The sequence below is a fragment of the Hibiscus syriacus genome, unplaced genomic scaffold (assembly GCF_006381635.1).
Source record: "Hibiscus syriacus cultivar Baekdansim isolate YM2019G1 unplaced genomic scaffold, ASM638163v2 tig00111402_pilon, whole genome shotgun sequence".
NCBI classification, from domain to species: domain Eukaryota; kingdom Viridiplantae; phylum Streptophyta; class Magnoliopsida; order Malvales; family Malvaceae; genus Hibiscus; species Hibiscus syriacus.
In genome coordinates this window covers 3,479,445-3,501,122 of record NW_024063082.1, presented here as the reverse complement: position 1 = coordinate 3,501,122, position 21,678 = coordinate 3,479,445, and the positions used below count along the sequence as shown (strand labels likewise).

Here is a 21,678-nt window from a genome sequence, read left to right as displayed (position 1 = left end):
ATAATTCTACTGTATTTTTTCTCTCCTTTTATTACCATCTTTAACCAATTGACAATGTCTCTAAATTTCCTCCAAGTGGAAGTGGTTGTTCTTCATCTTTAGTTATGGTTAAAATCCTCCATAACATCCGTAATGTAAGCAAGTTTAAATGTTCAATTTCTGCACAGAAATATAGTAATTCAAACACAAATAATATCAACAAAGTAATCTGAGAATCGTGAAGAAGAATAAAGCAAAGACATGCCAAACGACGAACCAAAACGACATATCAAAACGGCAGACCCATAAACATATTTAAATGTTCATTATCTTTTGATTAAAAAATTAAATACAATATGCTTGATTACCAAATGTTTTTTAATGTAAACTAAAATTATTTTCGATGACATAAAAAATAAAAAAAATATGAAATTTAGTGAAATAAATTAATAACATTTAATAATTTATATTTTTTTTTATCAATTAAATTTGTATGAAACAAAAATTGAGTTGAGAATTGTATTAGGAAGTAAAAGCAGCCGCACGAAACAGCAGCAAGCAAGCGAAGGCAGAGTTTGGGTTTCTCATTGCTGAAAGCTTCGAAGAAAGGGAAAAAAATGGAAAAATCAGATGAGATGGTAACGCCGGGAGAGGTACTGGGAAGAGCCACAGAGCTGAAAGCAGGGAAAGGAGCGTACGTCGCGTCTCAAAACAACACCATATACGCTTCCCTCACCGGCTTCCGCCGCATCCAGCCCCCTCCTCCCGATTCTCCTGACCAGGTTTTGGGTCTTTATTCTTTTTGTTTACAATAGTTTAACACCATAGTTTTCCTTTTATTTTTTTCTATTATTTCATTAATGAAAATTCTGGGTTTTAACTTTATGAGAGAGTTTTAGCTTGAATTAATATAACCCATGATTGTTTTTCCTTTGGTATAAGTTGTTTCTCGATGTAATTTTTGGGGTTCTTATTTTGATTACTTTGAACATTTTTTACCATTTTTTTATTATGCTATTCTTACAAATATTCTCAAAGGTTTTAACTTTATGATTTAGCTTACATAAATTCTTCTCTCTTTTTTCCTTGTCTCCATGGGATGGAATATGTTCTTGTTTGTTTAGGTAGGTATAATTCATTCTTTAAACCATACTTTTAGTCTTTTACTTGAATTAGTGCTTTGGTGAATCAAAATTAATGGCCTATAAACTGTCTCACTATTCTGGACATTATTATTGATAATATTTTATCAAAATCATTTGCAGAGACCAACTGTGGAAGTAACTGGTCACAAAGCCCATGGTCCTGTACCGGAACCTGGTTCGGTTGTCATTGCCCGAGTAAGTTTTGGATTTATCATTTTTCAAACAAGCATAATTTTACGTTGTGGAATCAAAATGTGATTTTTATTTGAATAAAACAGGTTACTAAGGTGATGGCTAGGACAGCTTCAGCTGATATTATGTGTGTTGGTCCGAAGTCCGTGAGAGAAAAATTCACCGGAATAATTAGGTACGCAGTCTTCTTTACCCCTTTATTTTGACTAAGGTTGAATTTCCGCATTTGAAAATGATTTAATCATTTCACATTCAGTTATCGATTCCAATTGATTAGTTATCCCAACAACTATATACACCTTCTCCCCTCTCTTTATAAAATGAAAGAACTGTCGCATTTCCATTTAGAACCACATGGTGTACTTCGGTTCTATGAACCCAAGGTCGTACAACCAATTTGTTCTTGAGATATTTGTATTTTGATGTAGCCCATGATTCATGTAATAAACGCCATGTTCAGCAGCTAGCCGTTCCATACAGCCAAGTATTTGGACTTGATGGTTTGATGAAATTCTGCTGTTGGAGTTTACCATATCCTCACTCTATCTATTATAAGTTTAAAACATGCTGTTTTTCCTTCACTTTTGAGTTGCATAGAGTCCATGAAATGTTCAAATGTTTGATAAATTTTATGTACTTCTGGCTAGATCTTTCTAGAGCGATATGCATTAATTGAAAGATTGTTCATTTTAACAGGCAACAGGATGTTAGAGCAACTGAAATGGACAAGGTGGATATGCATTCGTCATTTCATCCTGGTGATATTGTCAGAGCTGTGGTTGTATCCTTTATATTGTAGCACTGTCTTATTTGTAGATCTTAACCCTTGAGCGAGTCAGTTTAAAATTCAAGAAATTTGTTGCCATTTATTTTGTTGTCATGTGATTAGATTTCCTTAACGTGGTTCCTTTATTAAGTTCTCTTGGAGATGCGCGGGCTTATTACCTATCAACGGCTAAGAATGAACTAGGTGTTGTGTCTGCCGAGAGCTCAGCTGTTCTCCCTTCTCTTTTCAACTTTGGCCCGAAGCATAGACGTTTGTAGTAGTCCTATACTTATTAGCTTTCTATTTTTGTAAGTTCCCTGTATTGTGTGTTCAAACTCCTCTTTTTCTGCTTCATTATCGACTGTAGGTGCAACAATGGTCCCAATAAGTTGGACCGAGATGCAGTGCCCATTGACTGGCCAAATCCAGCAAAGGAAGGTAGCGAAGGTAGTAAGTTAACCCAACTGAAACCAAACTAAGTTAGTACCAGCCTCAGATGTACCCATTTTCAAGTTTAGGCTTTGAAAGTTGCATTTGAGAAACATGGATATTGGGGATTTTGTATCACAAAGCCCTTCCCTAGCCTGATAGGTACCCATTTTCAGGCATCAACTTTCTTATCCCATTTTTGTAAAACCATATGTTGGTGGAGAATTTGAAACATGCTTTGTCTCTGTTTGACTTAATTATTCATCTCTCAAAATGGAGAAAAAGATACCTTGAATATCCATAAGGTACTTCGATAAAAATATGTATATATCAAAGGCTTATATATATAGAGGGGATTTTATCTCTATACTCTTACATGGATGTGCTTCAAAAATAGGCGTTCAGGCTACCTCTCGATGGGCGATGCGATTAATTCAGTGCTGGCGCTGAGATTAAGAGATTAGGCACGGTGGCGACAATGAACAACATTAAAATAAATTTATAAATAAGTGATACATGCTTCTTCCAATTGCAAATAACAACATTAAGATAAATTTACAACCAATTACTGCAATAGACTTGTAGCAGGATATCCTTACAAGTTATGGCATCATGGTTGCTCAACAATCATATCTAGTGACAAAATCAAAAGCTACAACAATGCCGTTCACCATCGGCTGTGATATTCATATCCAAACAAAGATGAATATTCCTGGTAGCTATTATCCCATCTATCATCAAACTCATTTTCATATCTGGTTGAACCATGAGACCATGGTGAATGTCTTAAAGAACTATAGGAACCATAACTAGCAAAATCTTTATACTTCAAGGGCTCCATCTACCCCTCTTGTAATAGCACCTCCCCCAGGGTGGGCTTCGTGGCCTTGAAATAGGACCTCTTGGAGTTGGAAAACTGTAAGCAGAATCATAATTATCATACCTTGGGGGATAGGGCAAGCAAAATCTAGAGTCGACTCCGGGAGGACCTTCATCTTCAAAATCACCATAATACCTTCGTTCGAGCCCTCTGCTGCCAGGTTCAGAAGAATGGTTAGAATGGTTTAATTTATAGTGGGATGTGACCTACTCCTAAACGATTCTGAACTTGAAGGACCAGGAGCCCAAAGTTTTTCATCATACCTTGGGGGGTAGGGCGAGCTAAATCTAAAGTCAACTCCGGGAGGGCCTTCATCTTCAAAATCGCCATAATACCTTTGTTTGAGTCCTCTGCTGCCAGGTTCAGAAGAATGGTTTGATCTATATTGTGACTGTGACCTACTCCTAAACAGTTCTGAACTTGAAGGACCAGGAGCCTAAATTTTCCATCTGCCTCTGCAGGGAAGGGTGCATTTATTCCTGGAAATTCAACGGTCATTTTCATCCTTCGTTCATGCTGCACCATTTTGGCAATTTCCCATCTTCTATCCATCAGTTTCTGCATCAGCATATATTGTAATTCCAGATGGTCCATCCTCACATTCAGTGACTGAAAATTTTAGAGATGCTCAATTTTATGATCATAAGAGAACTATAATTTACAAGTATTATTTGGATAATGTTTAAGCTGCTAACACAATTTAAACAGGCATACAATGGTTCAATCTTAGACACGGTGGTTTGAGATCAGAAGATAGAACGTAAGAGTTAAAAGGGGAAGCCATTTTTATGTAGCCAGGAATTCAATAAGATTTTTTGCGTTCATGCATTTCCTAATTTCCTTCAACCAAACACTTTGCTTCCATATTCTACTTTCTTGATGAAGATGTGGGGCCCCTCGGATATTATTGCTCCAATTACTTGCAGCAACTAACTGATAATAGTTTTTTGGCTCTCTGTTATATGTGAACTAATATGACACATCGTGTATGTGTCCAAAAACTATTTTCCACACAAGATGCCAAATAGTTGAGGGCTTGGGGCAAATGGCGTGGCCCTTCAGAGACAGCAGATTGCAATTTCTTCCAATTGTGGTGGATCAAACTCCTGTGGAAGGAAATAAATAGGGAATTAACATCTATTTCTTGTTAATATATTCATCCATAGATAATGACATAATTGGGACTGCCGTTCTTTTTCCATTGACTTCAGTTATGCATCTATAACAGCCAAATAAGACTTCAACAACTTAAAAATGACTACATTTCCTACTGTTTTATGAGCTGAATATGCCAAGAGTCGGTGCTCATAATGAACAAAAATAAAAAGTGTTCAAAAGCCATGTAGATTATGTCATTGGCCCATGGCCAATAAGAACAAAAGACAGGTGGAATGCATTTATCAGCTACACTTGGTACCAATTAATGGAGTGTACATGCTTCCCACTAATCCTAAGCATACAATGAAGAAATAATACTAAATGAAAACAAGAAAAAGCTTTTGGAATAGGATGTTGATTCTTTGATTACAAATGTATGATGACCAGGAACTTTAGAACTGTAAGCAAAAAATCTAGTCGATTTACATGTAATATATTTAGGTGCATCATTAGGTACCACAAAAAGAAGGGTGCAGAGGAGTTGTCATGGAATTGAAGGAGAACATTACCCCAAGGCCTAATAGTTCTCGTGTTTCAGCACCAAGCACTCCAGGCTTTATATCATCATACTTTCCACCTTGAGTGCTCTGATAATAGCGAACTGCATAGCGAGAAGCAACATTCTGAATATGCTTTAACTTTTGGTGTTGCTTTCGAGCATTGTTGAAAGCAACACTGTCACGAGGCTTTGGACATTGCTTCAAGGAATGACTATAAGAACCACAGTTGAAACAACGGGAAGCCTCTTTTATCTCTGGGCCTCTGCAACATGCAACACAAATAGGTAAGAAAAGTTTAACATTTAAGGTGGAGGGTGGAATCACAGGCATAGACATAGGAGAGACCTACAGGAGACAAGATGCACCATTTTTATAGTTATATCAACCAAGCTAAGAGACTATTTTTTTCTGGAATTTAATAGAATTGATTGGCAATAAAAAATTTCCTTACTATGAAATATAGTTTTTTGATAATTCAAACTGGTGACTGGAACGTTAACAGATTAACAATCAACCTACCACTGCTACTTGTCGACATAATTATTCTTATCCTTTTTTTGGTGGGTTGTGCAAGCACATAAAATAGGCCCTTAAGGCATATAACAAACTTGCATGTCAATATCCATGTACATGACAAACAATATTTACAAAATCACAGAAGTTATTTACCCTTCCAAATTACTTGAAGCATCTGCTGAAGTCAAACCCATTGCAAACCCACGATCGTAAAGTGGCACAATGTTACTATCCAATGGGATGAACTCCGCATCAAGTGGATTCCTAGTTTGGTTATCCAGAATGACAACAAATCCAATTAAAAAATCAAACTAAAATATTGAGAAAATGCAATAAACTCTAATGCACCATGAGCCCTTTTACAACAGAAAATATAGAACTTTAGAAACTTTAATATGCATAAACTTTACAATTATTAAGGGACGAATGGTATGGGATGCAATGTCAAACCCATTGAGAGAGTAAATAATTGAACCGCCACCTTTTCAAGAGAAAAAGGGCTCACTCATGATTCAGAATTCTGATAATGAAAAAATTATTTCATGATATAACAGATTGGTAATGACAATAATTGGAAAAATGTTAATTATTCCAATCAAGGAAATCAAAACACATGCATCAGTTCGAAACATTAATGCCTGGGGAACTATAGACAAGTTTACCACAGAAGAGGGCTTCTCTGCACCAACACACAGAGCAGGAAAGTACGTCTCTTCACCTGAATCTGTAGGTTCCTTTTCATGACCAGGATTGAATTACATTCAGTAACACTTACTGTGAAGGATAAGAAGAACTGCAAGATGTAACAATAAAAGGGCCAGATTCATACACATTTGTGCTTATGCACCCACATATGCATACATAGATCCATCTGCATGTTGGAAATAACAGAGTAACAAGTAATTTCTCTATAACAAGATTAGTGAGAATGAAAAATAAAAGCGGAAAAATAATACCCGAAATTGATAACGGAGTTCAGTCAATTTTGCCTACGTCTCTGGACTGCTACAGATCTTTTACTAAGAGAGAAAATTTACAAGTGTTTACAAAACACTCACTACTCGCAAGAAAAAACTCTAGTATTGAGAGAAAGAAGTGATTTGTGATGATTTTGAAGCTAAATGAGCTAGGGTATTTATAGTTGAAGCTTAGGGACTAATCGTTGAAAATACCCTAAAGTTCAATGACTCAATTTTGTAATTATCCCTATTACAAAATAATAAAAAATTCAACAGCCCCATTTTTCTCAAGCAACCCATGTGCTTTTTAATTTTCAACAATCTCCCACTTACCGATTTTAATCTGTCTTCACACCTTGATCAATGCAGTAGCATTTATGGTCTTTTATTCTAACATGCCAATTGAAGCTGAACACAACTTCAGTTTGTCCGTAGTCACCGTATTTGTCAACATGTCTGCCGTATATATCAATTGTATGTGTTTCGTCCTGGAATGAAAAGACATATTCTTTGCTAGATGGATAACACTTTGACTGTCGCAATACAAGACATTGTTTTCTTGTTTATTGCCTGACTCTTCCAAGAAACTTTAGAGCCAGACCATCTCCTTGCTGGCTTCAGTAACAACAACATATTCTGCTTCAGTTGTGGAGAGAGCAACTATCTTCTGTAGTTGAGAAACCAAACTCACTGCAGTACCTCCTAGAGTATAGACTTACCCTGTAGTGCTCCTTCTGATGTCAACATTTCCGGCTAAGTCAGCAGCTACATAGTCTGTCAGTATCGTATCTCCACCTTTGAAATTTTGTTTGTAGTATCCCGCAGATATCTGAGGATCCATTTGACAGCTTCCCAGTGTACCTTGCCTGGATTATTCATGTACCTGCTAACAGCTCTCACTGCATGAGCAATATCTGGTCTGGTACAAACCATGACATACATCAGACTTCCAATTGTTGAGGCATACGACACCTTCACCATGGGTGCACGTTCTTCCTCCGTCTTTGGTGACTGTTCTTTGGAGAGTATAAAATGAACACCTAAAGGTGTACTTACTGGTTTAGCATCTTGCATGTTGATCCTGGAGAGTACTTTGTTGATGTACTCAGCCTGTGATAACGTCAAAGTCTCCGACTTTGTGTCTCTCTTGATCCTCATCCTAAGAATCTGCTTTGCAACGACCAGATCTTTCATTGCAAACTGCTTCGACAATTTTTTACTTCAAGTTTATAATCTCTTGCATGACTGAACCTGCAACGAGCATGTCATGAACATATAACAATAAAATAATGAAGTTGTTGTCTAACTTCTTGATGTAGCAACAATGATCTGTTTAGAATCTGGTAAAACCACTGCTACTCATGAAACTATCGAACTTCTTGTACCACTGTCTAGGAGCTTGTTTTAAACCATACAAACTCTTCTTCAACCTGCATACCAGGTTTTTCTTACCTGTCTCTATGAAACTTTCTGGCTGCCTCATATAGATTTCCTCCTACAAATCACCATGAAAGAAAATTGTATTCACATCTAACTGCTCAAGATGTAAACTCTCTACAGTTACAATTTTCAACACCAGTCTGATTGTAGACAGTTTTACGGCTGGAGAGAAAATTTCATTGAAGTCAATACATTCTTTTTGCTGAAAACCTTTGACTACCAATCTTGCTTTGTAGCGTTGCTCCCATCGTGCTCTTCTTTGATCCTGTAAATCCACTTGTTATTAAGCGCTTTCTTGCCTGGTGGTAATTCAGCTAATTCTCACATCTGATTTGACATAAGCGAGTCCATCTCATCTTTCATTGAAGACTCCCACTTGACTGAATCCTCCACCTGCATTGCTTCATCATAGCACTCTAGATCACCATTATCAGTCAACAAGTAGTGCAAAGAATTTGAATGACGCTGGGTTGGTTTAGGAATTCTGGAGAAACGTCTTAGTTCTGGTGTGCCTGGTTCTTCTTGAACTGCTTCAGGACTGATTTGAACATCATTTCCAGAAATCTCTTCAAACACAGCAAATTCCTTTGTTTCAGCTTCGGTATTGGAGCTATTTGATTCTAGGTTGACATGTCTTTGTACATCACATTCTCATTGAAAATGACGTCTCTGCTTCTTATAATATTTCTATTTTCGTAGTCCCAAAACCGATAACCGAACTCATCACCACCATAACCAACAAAGACACATTTGTTGGACTTGGCATCAAGTTTACTTCTTTCAGCAGAGTTTATGTGTACATAAGAAATACAACCAAACACTCTTAAGTGTGAAAGGTTTATTTCTTTTCTGCTCCAAACTTCCTCTGATATTCCACCATCCAAAGGAATTGAGGGCCCACAGTTGATCAGGTAAGCTGCAGTGTTGATAGCTTCAGCCCATAGAAATTTGTGCAATCCGACATATATCCTAATGCTTCTAGCACGTTCATTCAGAGTTCTGTTCATGTGCTTTGCTACGCCATTCTGTTGCGGTGTCATGTGAACTGTTGTCTCCGTCTTAATCTCATTGTTTGCGTAGAAATCTCTGAATTTACTGTTTATGTACTCTCCTCCATTGTCAGACCTCAATCGCTTGACTTTCAAACCAGTCTTGTTTTCTACCATGACCTTCCAATTTTTGAAGGTATCAAAGACTTCTGATTTCTTTTTCAGAAAATAAAACTACACCTTCCTTGATGAATCATCGATGAAGGTGACATAATATAGTGAGCATGCAAGAGATGGAACTGGAGATGGTCCCCATACATCAGTATGAACCAACTCTAACTTTTCTGCCTTGGGTGTCTTGCCAATCTTTGCAAAACTGACTTTCTTTTATTTGCCAAATGTATAATCCTCGCATAGTCCGACATCTACATTCTTTATATCCGGCAGCTTTCCTTTTGATAAAAGTGTTTTCATCCCTTTCTCGCTCATATGGCCAAGCCTTTGGTGCCATAGGTTTGATTTTCCATCAACATCTGCAATGATATTCTCTAAATTTGAGGTTACATAGAGAGTATCAGTCTTCTTACCACGAGCAATGACGAGTTCGCTTTTGGTAATCTTCCATTCACAGCCTGAAAGTGTTGTACTATATCCTTCTCCATCAAGCTATCCTACAGAAATCAAATTTCTTTTGAGGTTAGAGATATGTCTCACTCCTTTCAGCGTCCAGGTGATATGGTTTGGCAAATTTAGTCGAATGTCTTCTTTTCCGACGATCTTCAAGGTTTCATCATCAGCTAGATAAACCTTCCCAAAATCACCACTGACATAGTTCTACATGATTTCTTGGCATGAGGTGGAGTGGAAATATGCCACTGAATCCAAGATTCATGATTCAATCGGACTGTTGACGCTTAGAATCATGACATCACATATCTCTTCTGTTATGTTGGCAGATTTCTGTGCGTCGGTATCTTTCTTCAGTGCTCGACAATCTCTTTTAAAGTGACAATTTTTGCTACAATTATAACAAGTAAAATATTTCTTTCCCGTTCTTTATCTTCATCTTCTAGATTTCGATCTGCCACGATTTGAATTTCTTTCTGAAGTTCTCCTTCTAGACTCCGTGTGTAAGGCTGAGGAGGTTAAAACTTCACCCGATTCTATCCGTCAAATTTCTTCACTCAATACCAGATCCCGAACATCGTCGAATTTCAATTTGCTATTTCCCGACGACCTGTTGACTGCTGTAACAGTAGCATTTCAACTGTCTAGTAGAGATGATAAGAGAATTAAAGCTCGAACTTAATCATTGAATTCAATTTCCACTGAACTCAACTGGGTTGTGATGAGTTCATTTAGATGTTGAGCCACTAATGCCCCTTCAGTCATTCACAAATTGAATAATAGCCTCATTAAATGAACTTTGTTTGAAGTCGATAGCTTCTCATACATACTGGAGAGAGCCGTCATAAGACCCGCTGTGGTCTTTTCATTTGCTATATTGAAAGCAACATTGTGGGATAACGTCAGTCAGATAACTCCGAGGGCTTGTCTGTCGAGAAGAGCCCATCGTTCATTTTTCATGCCCTCTGGTTGCTTTCCTGAGAAGGGTTGATATAAATTTTTCTAGTACAAAAAATCTTCAATCTGCATCTTCTAAAAGTCAAAGTCCGCACCATCGAACTTTTCAATTTTCACATTCCCTTCGTCTGCAGCCATCGCTCCCACTCGAATCTGACTTTGTTTGGATCGTTTATGATAATTCTTGCGAACCACCGTGTATTAGAACAGCTCTGTCAACAAATTCGTATGGCTGACAAAATTTTTACTATTCACGAAATTCACTATTTACGTAAATAGTAATGAATAGTAACATCGCAAAAATTGACACAATTCACAACCAAAAGCTCTGATACCAATTATTAGAAAATAACAAGTAATTTCTCTATAACCAGATTAGTGAATGCGAAATAAAAGCGGAAAAATAATACACAAAATTGATAACGGTGTTCAGCCAATTTTGCCTACGTCTCCGGACTGCTGCAGATCTTTTACTAAAAGAGAAAATTTACAGGTGTTTACAAAACACTCATTACTCACAAGAAAACTCTCTAGTATTGGGAGAAAGAAATTATTTGGGATGATTTTAAAGCTAAATGAGCTAGGGTATTTATAGTTGAAGCTTAGAGGCTAATCTTTGAAAATACCCTAAAGTTTAATGACTCAATTTTGTAATCATCTCTATTACAAAATAATAAAAAATTCAATAGTTCCAATTTTTTCAAGAAGTCGACTGCTAATTTCGAGCAGCCCATGTGCTTTTTAATTTTCAACAATTTGTAATTATTTCTTGCCCAAATTCAAAAACATGGACTGCCTAACTTTGAAATCAAAGCAGTCCATTTTTAAAATTTAAGCAACCGAAGCTGTTAAATTTGTCAAAAAGGGTTGCATTGATTTCAAAGTTAGGCAACCCATGTGTTTGAATTTGGGCAAGGGATAATTACAAATTGTTGAAAATTAAAAAGCACATGGACTGCTTGAAATTAGCAGCCGACTGCTTGAAAAAAATGGGACTGCTGAATTTTTTATTATTTTGTAATAAGGATAATTACAAAATTGAGTCATTGAACTTTAGGGTATTTTCAATGATTAGTCTCTAAGCTTTAACTATAAATACCCTAGCTTATTTAGCTTCAAAATCATCCCAAATCATTTATTTCTCCCGATACTAGAGAGTTTTCTTGTGAGTAGTGGGTATTTTGTAAACACCTGTAAATTTTCTCTCTTAGTAAAAGATCTGTAGCAGTCCGAAGACGTAGGCAAAATTGGCTGAACTCCGTTATCAATTTCGTGTATTATTTTTCCGCTTTTATTTCGTATTCTCACTAATCTGATTATAGAGAAATTATTTGTTACTCGGTTATTTCCTAACAACTGGTATTAGAGCTTTTGATTGTGAATTTTATCAATTTTTATGAGGTTACTATTTATTACTATTAACGTAAATAGTAAAATTTATTAATAGTAAAAAATTTATCGGCGATATGAATTTGTCGACGGAGGTGTTATAATACACGGTGGTTCGCAAGAATTGTCAGAAACGATCCAAATGAAGATAGATCTGAGTGGGAGCGATGGCTGCAGACGAAGGGAAGATGAAAATTGAGAAGTTCGATGGTGTAGACTTTGGCTTTTGAAAGATGCAGATTGAATATTTTCTGTACCAGAAAAATTTATATCAACCTCTCTCAGGAAAGCAGCCAGAGGGCATGAAGAATGAAGACTGAACTCTTCTCGACAGGCAAGCCCTCGGAGTTATCCGACTGACGTTATCCCGCAATATTGCTTTCAACATAACAAAGAAAAATACCACATCGAGTATTATGGCGGCTCTCTCCAGTATGTATGAGAAGCCATCAGCCTCAAACAAAGTGCACTTGATGAGACGATTATTCAATTTGCGGATGGCGGAAGGAGCATCAGTGGCTCACACTTGAATGAACTCAACATAATCACAACACAATTGAGTTCCGTCGAAATTGAATTCGATGATAAAGTTCGAACTGTAATTCTCTTATCATCTCTATCAGACAGTTGAAATGTTACTGTTACAGCAGTCAGCAGCTCATCAGGAAACAGTAAATTAAAATTTGACAATGTTCGGGATCTGGTATTGAGCGAAGAAATTTGACGAAGAGAATCGGGTGAAGCATCAACCTCCTCAGCCTTGCACACGGAGTCCAGAGAGAGAACTTCATAAAGAAATTCAAATCGTGGCAGATCGAAATTCAGAAGAGAAAGATAAAGAACGGGAAAGAAAGATTTTACTTGTTATAATTGTGGCAAGAATGGTCACTTTAAAAGAGATTGTCGAGCACTGAAGAAAGATACCGGCGCACAAGAATCTGCTAACATGACAGAAGAGATATGTGATGCCATGATTCTAAGCGTCAACAGTCTGATTGAATCATGGATCTTGGATTCAAGGGCATCTTTCCACTCCACCTCATGCCAAGAAATCATGTAGAACTATGTCTGTGGTGATTTTGGGAAGGTTTATCTAGCTGATGATAAAATCTTGAAGATCGTCGGAAAATGAGACATTCGACTAAAGTTGCCAAACCATACAACCTGGACGCTGAAAGGAGTGAGACATATTTCTAACCTCAAAAGAAATTTGATTTCTGTAGGACAGCCTGATGGAGAAGGATATAGTGCAACATTTTCAGGCTGTGAATGGAAGATTACCAAAGGAGCACTCGTCATTGCTCGTGGTAAGAAAACTGATACTCTCTATGTAACCTCAAATTTAGAAAATATCATTGCAGTAGCAGATGTTGATGGAAAATCAAACCTATAGCACCAAAGGCTTGTCCATATGAGCGAGAAAGAGATGAAGACATTTTTATCAAAAAGGAAGCTACCGGATCTAAAGAATGTAGATGTCGGACTATGCGAGGATTGTACCTTTGGCAAACAAAAAAAAATCAGTTTTGCAAAGATTGGCAAGACACCTAAGGCTGAAAAGTTAGAGTTGGTTCATACTGATGTATGGGGACCATCTTCAGTTCCATCTCTTGCAGGCTCATTATATTATGTCACATTTTAGAGTAATTATCTTTTGTAGTTGAGAAACCTAACTCACTGTAGTACCTCCTAGAGTATGGGTGTAAACAAGTCGAGTCGAGCTCGAGTATTTCTGAGCTCGACTCGAACTCGAAAACTTTAATAGTAAGCTCGACTCGAAAACTCGTGAGCTAAAAATTATCAAGCTCGGCTCGAACTCGAAACATAATATTGAAACTCGACTCGAACTCGAAAAAGCTCAAACTCAAAAAAAAAATCAAGAGCTCGATTGAAGCTCGAAACTCGAGCACGATTTAAGCTCGATTCAAGCTCAATTTTGAGCTCGATTCAAGCTCGAACCATACGGCTCCGTGAGTTTTGAAGGGTGCTTCACTGCTACTTGTGGCTTTATAAACATGAGGAAAAGTTGTTAGCATGCTTTCTCAACAATGTCGGATAGTGAAACTTGACTTATTTTGGAGTTTTCACCTAAATTTCAAAACCTGAAGGGACTACACAAACTAAGATTTTTTATTTCTTGCTACCATCTCCAAAATTAAATAAGCATAAATTATACTCTCATGGTACTAGATATATCAAATATTAATTTTTTTTATTACATTTATATATTTTATTAATCGTTCTCCAATTTAGAGAAGATATAACAGTCGTTGATTACAGGTAGAACAAGTTGGTCTATTGCATTTCAGTTTTTCAGCATGTTCCATGTAGATTGTATTATTTATTTAGCGATTTATATTCTAAGATTGAACTAAGTGGTAGTATGCATTTTAAATTATTTATTTTAATTTATTCATTTTTTAGTAATGCAACTTATATAGTATGTAAACGAAAATTCATATCTTCAAATTTATGTTACCAAAAATTAATATTTTTGTTTCAAGTGATAAAAAATTTGATATCACTTTAAGTAAAATTTCAAGTTTAAATCCTTGCATATACAAAAATTCTATGTCGGGAGACGTGCCCATCAAAATCATATGTACGATACGGGTCTATTCAAATTAATCTGCCACCTCTTAAAACATATAAGACAATAAAAGAATTTAATTTTCGAATTATGTGGTTGCATAAATAAAAAGAAAATGTTTTAGAATTTAGGGTTTAGGGTTTATGTTTTAGGGTTTATGGTTTATGCTTTATGGTTTAAGGTTTAGTGTTGATGGCTTAAGGTTTATGATTTAAAGTTTAGAGTTTATAATTTAGGGTTTAAGGTTTATAGTTTAGGATTTAAGGTTCATTACAAAAATATTAATTAATCGACTTGGTATTGATTTATGAGGTAAATACAATATATTATCTTGATATTAAATGTTCAAACCCTTTATATTTATTATATTTGAACCCGAAACCTGAAAATATAACAACAATTTAAAAAATTAGTTATTAAAAATATTAACATTAGAAATATATTAAATATTTGTCATTAGATAAATAATTTTTTTTATTAATTTAAAATAAATATAAGAATATTTATTCAAAAATAAATTTTAACAATTTTCAATTTTTCTATTGTTTGGCTGTTTTTTCTTATTTTTTATTTTATTTTTCTACGTTGTCAAGTACTTGTGCAGTAAAAAGTTAAAAAAAGAAAGAAAAAAATCAATCAATCATGTGTAATATAACATGTGCTTAATTATATGGGCTTTTATTTTTCTTTTAATAATATACAATGTAACAATTCAACTTGAATTGGTTAATTAAAAAAATTAAAATTTGAGGATAGTTGTATTTAAAATTTTTAATATATTTTCAAAATTTTATAATTATCAATAGTGTATTTTTAATATATTTTTAATAATGTAATTTTAAAAATATAAAATTATAATATAACATTTTTCGATATGTTCACGAGCTTTTCGAGTCGAATATCGAGTAGCTCGTTTCGACTCGTTAAGAACTCGAGTCGAGTCCATTCGATCCGAGTATTTATCGAGCCTTGATCGAGTCAATCTCGAGTAGCTCGCGATCTATCTCGTCTCATTTATAGTCCTATCCTAGAGTATAGACATACCCTGTAGTGTTCATTCTGATGTCAACATTTCCGACTAAGTCAACATCAGTATCATATCTCCACCTTTTAAACAAGTGCTTTGTTTGTAGTACCCCGCAGATATATGAGGATCCATTTGACAGCTTCACAGTGTACCTGCCTGGATTATTCATGTATCTGCTAACAGCTCTCACTGCATGAGCAATATCTGGTCTGGTACAAACCATGGCATACATCAGACTTCCAATTGCTGAGGCATACGACACATTCACCATGGGTGCACGTTCTTTCTCCGTCTTTGATGACTATTCTTTGGAGAGTCTAAAATGAACACCTAAAAGTGTACTTACTGGTTTAGCATCTTGCATGTTGAACCTGGAGAGTACTTTGTTAATGTACTCAGCCTGTGATAACATAAAAGTCCCCGACTTTGTGTCTCTCTTGATCCTCATCCCAAGAATCTGCTTTGCAGCGCCAAGATCTTTCATTGCAAACTGTTTCGACAATTTTTACATCAAGTTTATAATCTCTTGCATGTCTGAACCTGCAACGAGCATGTCATGAACATACAACAATAAAATAATGAAGTTGTTGTCGAACTTCTTGATGTAACAACAATGATCTGCTTGGCATCTGGTAAAACTACTGCTACTTATGAAACTATCGAACTTCTTGTACCATTGTCTAGGAGCTTGTTTTAAACCATACAAGCTCTTCTTCAACATATATATCAGGCTTTTCTTAACTGCCTCTATGAAACCTTCTGACTGCCTCATATAGATTTCCTCCTCCAAATCACCATGAAGGAAAGTTGTCTTCACATCTAACTGCTCAAGATTTAAACTCTCTGCAACTACAATTTTCAACACCAGTCTGATTGTAGACAGTTTTACGGCTGGAGAGAAAATTTCATTGTAGTCAATACTTTCTTTTTGCTGAAAACCTTTGACTACCAATCTTGCTTTGTAGCATTTGCTCCCATCGTGCTCTTCTTTGATCCATTAAATCCACTTGTTATGGAGCGCTTTCTTGCCTGGTGGTAATTCAGCTAATTCCCACGTTTGATTTGACATAAGCGAGTCAATCTCATCTTTCATGGAAGACTCCCACTTGACTGAATCCTCCACATGCATTGCTTCATCATAGCAATCTGGTTAACCATTATCAGTCAGCAACAAGTAGTGCAAAGAAGGCGAATAACGCTGGGTTGGTTTAGGAATTCTGGAGGAGCGTATTTGTTCTGGTGTGCCCGGTTCTTCTTGAACTGCTTCAGGACTGATTTGAACAACATTTCCAGAAATCTCCTCAAACTCAGTAAATTCATTTGTTTCAGCTTCGGTATTAGAGTTATTTGATTCTATGGTTGACATGTCTTTGTACATCACATTCTCATTGAAAATGACGTATCTGCTTCTGATAATCTTTTGATTTTCGTAGTTCCAAAACCGGTAATCGAACTCATCACCACCATAACCAACAAAGACATATTTGTTGGACTTGGCATCAAGTTTACTTCTTTCAGCAGAGTTTATGTGTACATAAGAAATACAATCAAGCACTCTTAAGTGTGAAAGGTTTATTTCTTTTCTGCTCCAAACTTCCTCTGGTATTCCACCATCCAAATGAACTGAGGGCCCACGGTTGATCAGGTAAGCTGCAGTATTGATAGCTTCAGCCCATAGAAATTTGAGCAATCTGGCATGTATCCTCATGCTTCTGGTACGTTATTCAGAGTTATGTTTATGCGCTCTGCTACGCCATTCTGTTACGGTGTCATGGGAACTGTTGTCTCCATCTTGATCTCATTATTTGCGCAGAAATCTCTGAATCTACTATATCTATACTCTCCTCTATTGTCAGACTTCAATCGCTTGACTTTCAAAGCAATCTCATTTCCACCATGATCTTCAATTTTCTGAAGTATCAAAAACTTCTGATTTCTTGTTCAGAAAATAAGCACACACCTTCCTTGTTGAATCATCGATGAATGTGACATAATATAGTGAGCCTGCAAGAAATGGAACTGGAGATGGTCCTCATACATCAGTATGAACTAATTCTAACTTTTATGTATTGGGTGTTTTACCAATCTTTGCAAAACTGAATTTCTTTTATTTGTCAAATATGCAATCCTCGCATAATCTGACATCTAAATTCTTGAGATCCGACAGCTTCCCTTTTGATAAAAGTGTCTTCATCCCTTTCTCGCTCATATGGCCAAGCCTTTGATGCCATAGATTTGATTTTCAATCAGCATTTGCTACTGCAATGATATTCTCTAAATTTGAGATTACATAGAGAGTATCAGACTTCATACCACGAGCAATGACGAGTGCTCCTTTGATAATCTTCCATTCACAGCCTGAAAAGGTTGTACTATATCCTTATCCATCAAGCTGTCCTACAGAAATCAAATTTCTTTTGAGGTCAGGAATATATCTCACTCCTTTCAGCGTCCAGGTGGTCTGGTTTGACAGCTTTAGTCGGATGTCTCTTTTTCCGACGATCTTCAAGGTTTCATAATCAACTAGATGAATCTTCCAAAAATCACCACTGACATAGTTCTCCATGATTTCTTGACATGGGGTGGAGTGGAAAGATGCCCTTGAATCAAAGATCCATAATTTTATCGGACTATTAACACTTAGAATCATGACATCACATGTCTCTTCTGTCATGTTGACAGATTCCTGTGCACCGGTATCTTTCTTCAGTGCTCGACAATCTCTTTTAAAGTGACTTTTTTTGCCACAATTATAACAGGTAAAATATTTATTTCCCGTTCTTGATCTTTCTCTTCTTGATTTCTATTTACCACGATTTGAATTTTTTTCTGAAGTTATCCCTCTAGACTCCGTGTGCAAGACTAAGGAGGTTGATGCTTCACCTGATTCTCTCCGTCGAATTTCTTCACTCAATACTAGATCCCGAACATCGTCGAATTTCAATTTGCTATTTCCTGACGAGCTGCTGACTGCTGTAACAGTAGCATTCCAACTGTTTGGTAGAGATGATAAGAGAATTAAAACTCGAACTTAATCATCGAATTTATTTTCTACTGAACTCAACTGGGTTGTGATTGTGTTGAGTTCATTTAGGTGTTGAGCCACTGATGCCCCTTCCGCCATCCGCAAATTGAATAATCGCCTCGTCAAATGAATTTTGTTTGAGACCGATAGCTTCTCATACATACTGGAAAGAACCGCCATAAAACTCGCCGTGGTATTTTCCTTTGCTATGTTAAAAGCAACTTTGCGGGATAACGTCAATCGGATAACTCCGAGGGCTTGTCTGTCGAGAAGAGCTCGGTCTTCATTCTTCATGCCCTCTGGTTGCTTTCCTGAGAGGGGTTGATATAGATTTTTCTGGTACAGAAAATCTTCAATCTATATCTTCTAAAAATCAAAGTCCGCATCATCGAACTTTTCAATTTTCACATTCCCTTCGTCTGCAGCCATCGCTCCCACTCGAATCTGGCTTCGTTTGGATCGTTTCTTACAATTCTTGCTAACCACCGTGTATTAGAACACCTCCGTCGACAAATTCGTATCGCCGACAAAATTTTTACTATTCACGAAATTCACTATTTACGTGAATAATAATGAATAGTAACCTTGCAGAAATTGACAAAATTCATAACCAAAAACTCTGATACTAGTTGTTGGGAGTTCATAACAATGCCTAATTCAATCTAAAATGTAGGCACTATAAAATAGTAATTGCCATTAGATTCTCAAACATGGAAGGATACGATACCCTCAAGGGGAAAACAACAATATACAATCTATTGATAGGGCATTACAAACCAAGCAAGATAAAGAATGGTAAATCAATGCTCTACCCTCAGTTTAAATTTTTTTTGAAAGGCCTTCAGTTCAAATTTGAATAAGGATTTAATTAGTGATGGATGCAAGTAGTAGTGTACTGAAAACCAAAAATTTAGCCAGACATACTTGCAATGATGAACCATGTTCAGCTTGCCACTTTGACCACTTCTATAAAAGATCCTCAGGCTTCAATTTACTAACTCTGGAAAAAGGCATGAGGGAAATAACAATAAAGAACATAAATAAAAAGAACGTAAATTAGTACCCAAACACACTTTATCTTAACAAGTCCTACTTCAACCTATTAAACAAAACTTCAACAAAAGGAAAAAACACATGAATATTTTCATTCATTGATTTTCAGAATTAGTCCCAAGTCCTAACCTTGTTAAGAAAGTATGGACAATACGAACAGAAGGTTGTTGATCATCAAATGTCATCCGGGGTCTCTTAACACCGGATATAGCTGGCACATTAAATTATGGAAAAACAAAAACGATCATCATGCCAAAGGCTCTAGAGAAATATTTACTTCTGTCACATGGAATTGAGCTTATGAAACATAAAATTGCAGAAGCAAAGTTCTTATGCTAGAGTCAGTGAATACACAAGAAAAAACTACAGTAACAACTGAGAAGCAGGATACAATTACCATCCATTGTGTGGTTCTGGATGGGACTTCCATTTTGGATATCAAGACACCGCTTTTTGGTAGTAACTGATGAGACATCCATTTTTCCCTCAACTGTAAAAGATATAGAATGAGCTCCAGGGCTAACGTCATCCAATTTCTTTTCAACTCTAAGAGTTTCAATTTCTTCATCACTCATTTCCATATCAGATGAATTGCCAGCAAGAGTATTGTCTACCTTTGCTTCTATAGCTAAATGGTTCTGAGGGTTTCTAATATCCCTTTCATTCACCTCCAGTATCTCAGCTTTTACTTCACCATCTTCAGCCTCAACATTATTAGGTTGAGAATCCACTTGATGGTTTCCATCATCCACATCTCGAAGTTAACCATTCTCAGTTCCAGGCATAGAATTACCAGATGCAGGAAAGGTAATTAAATCCTGACCTTCTACAATTGCATTCTGCATAGCATGAGCCGTCAATAGAAACTACAAGTTAATTAATACATAACCAACTGTCATCACGAATCAAAGGATATATTACTTTCGAGTGCTTTGGACCCATTTATGTGTTTAGTGTTGTATTTGGAATAATCTTTATAGAGGAAGAAGGCATTTTTATTGTTTTCTTCTTAAAATTCATAAGCAATATCTTATCATGAAATCTTAAATTCAATATCAGGAGTGAATTTTTTTTCTTTTCAAAAAGGAGATACAATTATTTACTTTCTGAACTATAACAACAGAAAGTAACAAATTAGGGTATAAATGAAAAATAAACCCTATAAAGTTTAAAGTTTAAGCATAATGATGGAATATAGTTTTTGCACTTCTAACCTTTAACTCATGATGCACTAATTTGGACTTGTATAGAATTGAAGGATGCAAGTCACACTATAAGAACAAAGATCAAAACAGCCATAAGAACTAAAATTGCATTCCAATCCCCGGAAATATAAAACAGGTCATATCCAAGTTTCTTCCCCTATGCGAGGCACATTACAGCACATGAAATATGAAAAAAATAAAAAGCTAACTTAATCGTGCACTGACAGAGAAAACAAATCAACCAGTGAGTCTATAAAACCAAGATAATATAGCCCAGTTTCCCAAACATCAATAATCTATGCAACATTGAGAAGCAGAACTCCACACATTAAAGTTATAAAGGTAACCAATTTCAGTTCCCATATCACTTCTCATCCTTGCAAAAATTCTTTATCTCTTTCTTTAATGTGCTTCTAAACCTAACTAAACTAAAAAAAAGAAGAGAAAAAGAAAACCCCAAGAAGCTTCTTTCGTTTTTTTTTTTTACATGCAGACTATAAACAGCATTTTTCAGATCTCAATGGGTTATTGTTGGGGGAAAGGAGGAAAACTAACCAACAATTTTGGGAATGAGCACCTAACTTATTGTTCTCATGAAAACAGAGAAAACATTAATTTGGGTTAACCAGAAGCTTCTCATAAAATGAAAGTGAGAAAAAAGGGTAAACTATGCGAATAGTCCCATATAATTTTGATCTGACCGACTTTAGTTACTAATTTAAAAATTAAGAAAAAATTGTCTATAATATTATCGATCTATACGATTTTAATCCTTAATATTATTAATTCATTCAGTTTTAATCCATCAATTGTTAATTTCATTCAATTTTAGTTCCTCAACTGTTAATTTCA

The 21,678-nt window shown here is 36.0% G+C and overlaps 3 protein-coding genes across 6 annotated transcripts; 1 reads left to right on the top strand and 2 right to left on the bottom strand.

Annotated features, from left to right (window-relative positions):
* Positions 1–503: 503 nt before the first annotated feature.
* LOC120161855 (exosome complex component csl4-like) lies at positions 504–2,763 on the top strand. The gene is made up of 6 exons (XM_039172066.1): positions 504–761; positions 1,245–1,319; positions 1,403–1,491; positions 2,013–2,097; positions 2,234–2,313; positions 2,450–2,763. The coding sequence occupies exons 1-5, from the start codon at positions 597–599 to the stop codon at positions 2,273–2,275; spliced, it is 456 nt and encodes a 151-aa protein (XP_039027997.1). The 5' UTR covers positions 504–596; the 3' UTR covers positions 2,276–2,313; positions 2,450–2,763.
* Positions 2,764–3,108: 345 nt separating this feature from the next.
* LOC120161648 lies at positions 3,109–4,413 on the bottom strand. 2 transcript variants are annotated; one of them, XM_039171863.1, is made up of 2 exons: positions 3,655–4,413; positions 3,109–3,541 (listed from the first exon to the last, which is right to left on the bottom strand). In XM_039171863.1, exons 1-2 carry the CDS (start codon positions 3,983–3,985, stop codon positions 3,333–3,335), a joined length of 540 nt encoding a protein of 179 aa, XP_039027794.1. In that variant the 5' UTR covers positions 3,986–4,413; the 3' UTR covers positions 3,109–3,332. The 2 variants fall into 2 exon arrangements, with proteins under 2 accessions (XP_039027794.1, XP_039027793.1); XM_039171862.1 differs by having other exon boundaries at positions 3,109–3,544; positions 3,655–4,412.
* LOC120161649 (zinc finger CCHC domain-containing protein 8-like) lies at positions 3,877–21,407 on the bottom strand. 3 transcript variants are annotated; one of them, XM_039171866.1, is made up of 9 exons: positions 21,382–21,407; positions 20,013–20,460; positions 19,751–19,832; positions 19,493–19,568; positions 6,395–6,436; positions 6,228–6,289; positions 5,719–5,829; positions 5,059–5,311; positions 3,877–4,497 (listed from the first exon to the last, which is right to left on the bottom strand). In XM_039171866.1, the coding sequence occupies exons 5-9, from the start codon at positions 6,434–6,436 to the stop codon at positions 4,450–4,452; spliced, it is 516 nt and encodes a 171-aa protein (XP_039027797.1). In that variant the 5' UTR covers positions 19,493–19,568; positions 19,751–19,832; positions 20,013–20,460; positions 21,382–21,407; the 3' UTR covers positions 3,877–4,449. The 3 variants fall into 3 exon arrangements, with proteins under 3 accessions (XP_039027797.1, XP_039027796.1, XP_039027795.1); XM_039171865.1 differs by lacking the exon at positions 21,382–21,407 and adding an exon at positions 20,836–21,346; XM_039171864.1 differs by lacking the exons at positions 19,493–19,568; positions 19,751–19,832; positions 20,013–20,460; positions 21,382–21,407 and having other exon boundaries at positions 6,395–6,522.
* Positions 21,408–21,678: the final 271 nt, after the last annotated feature.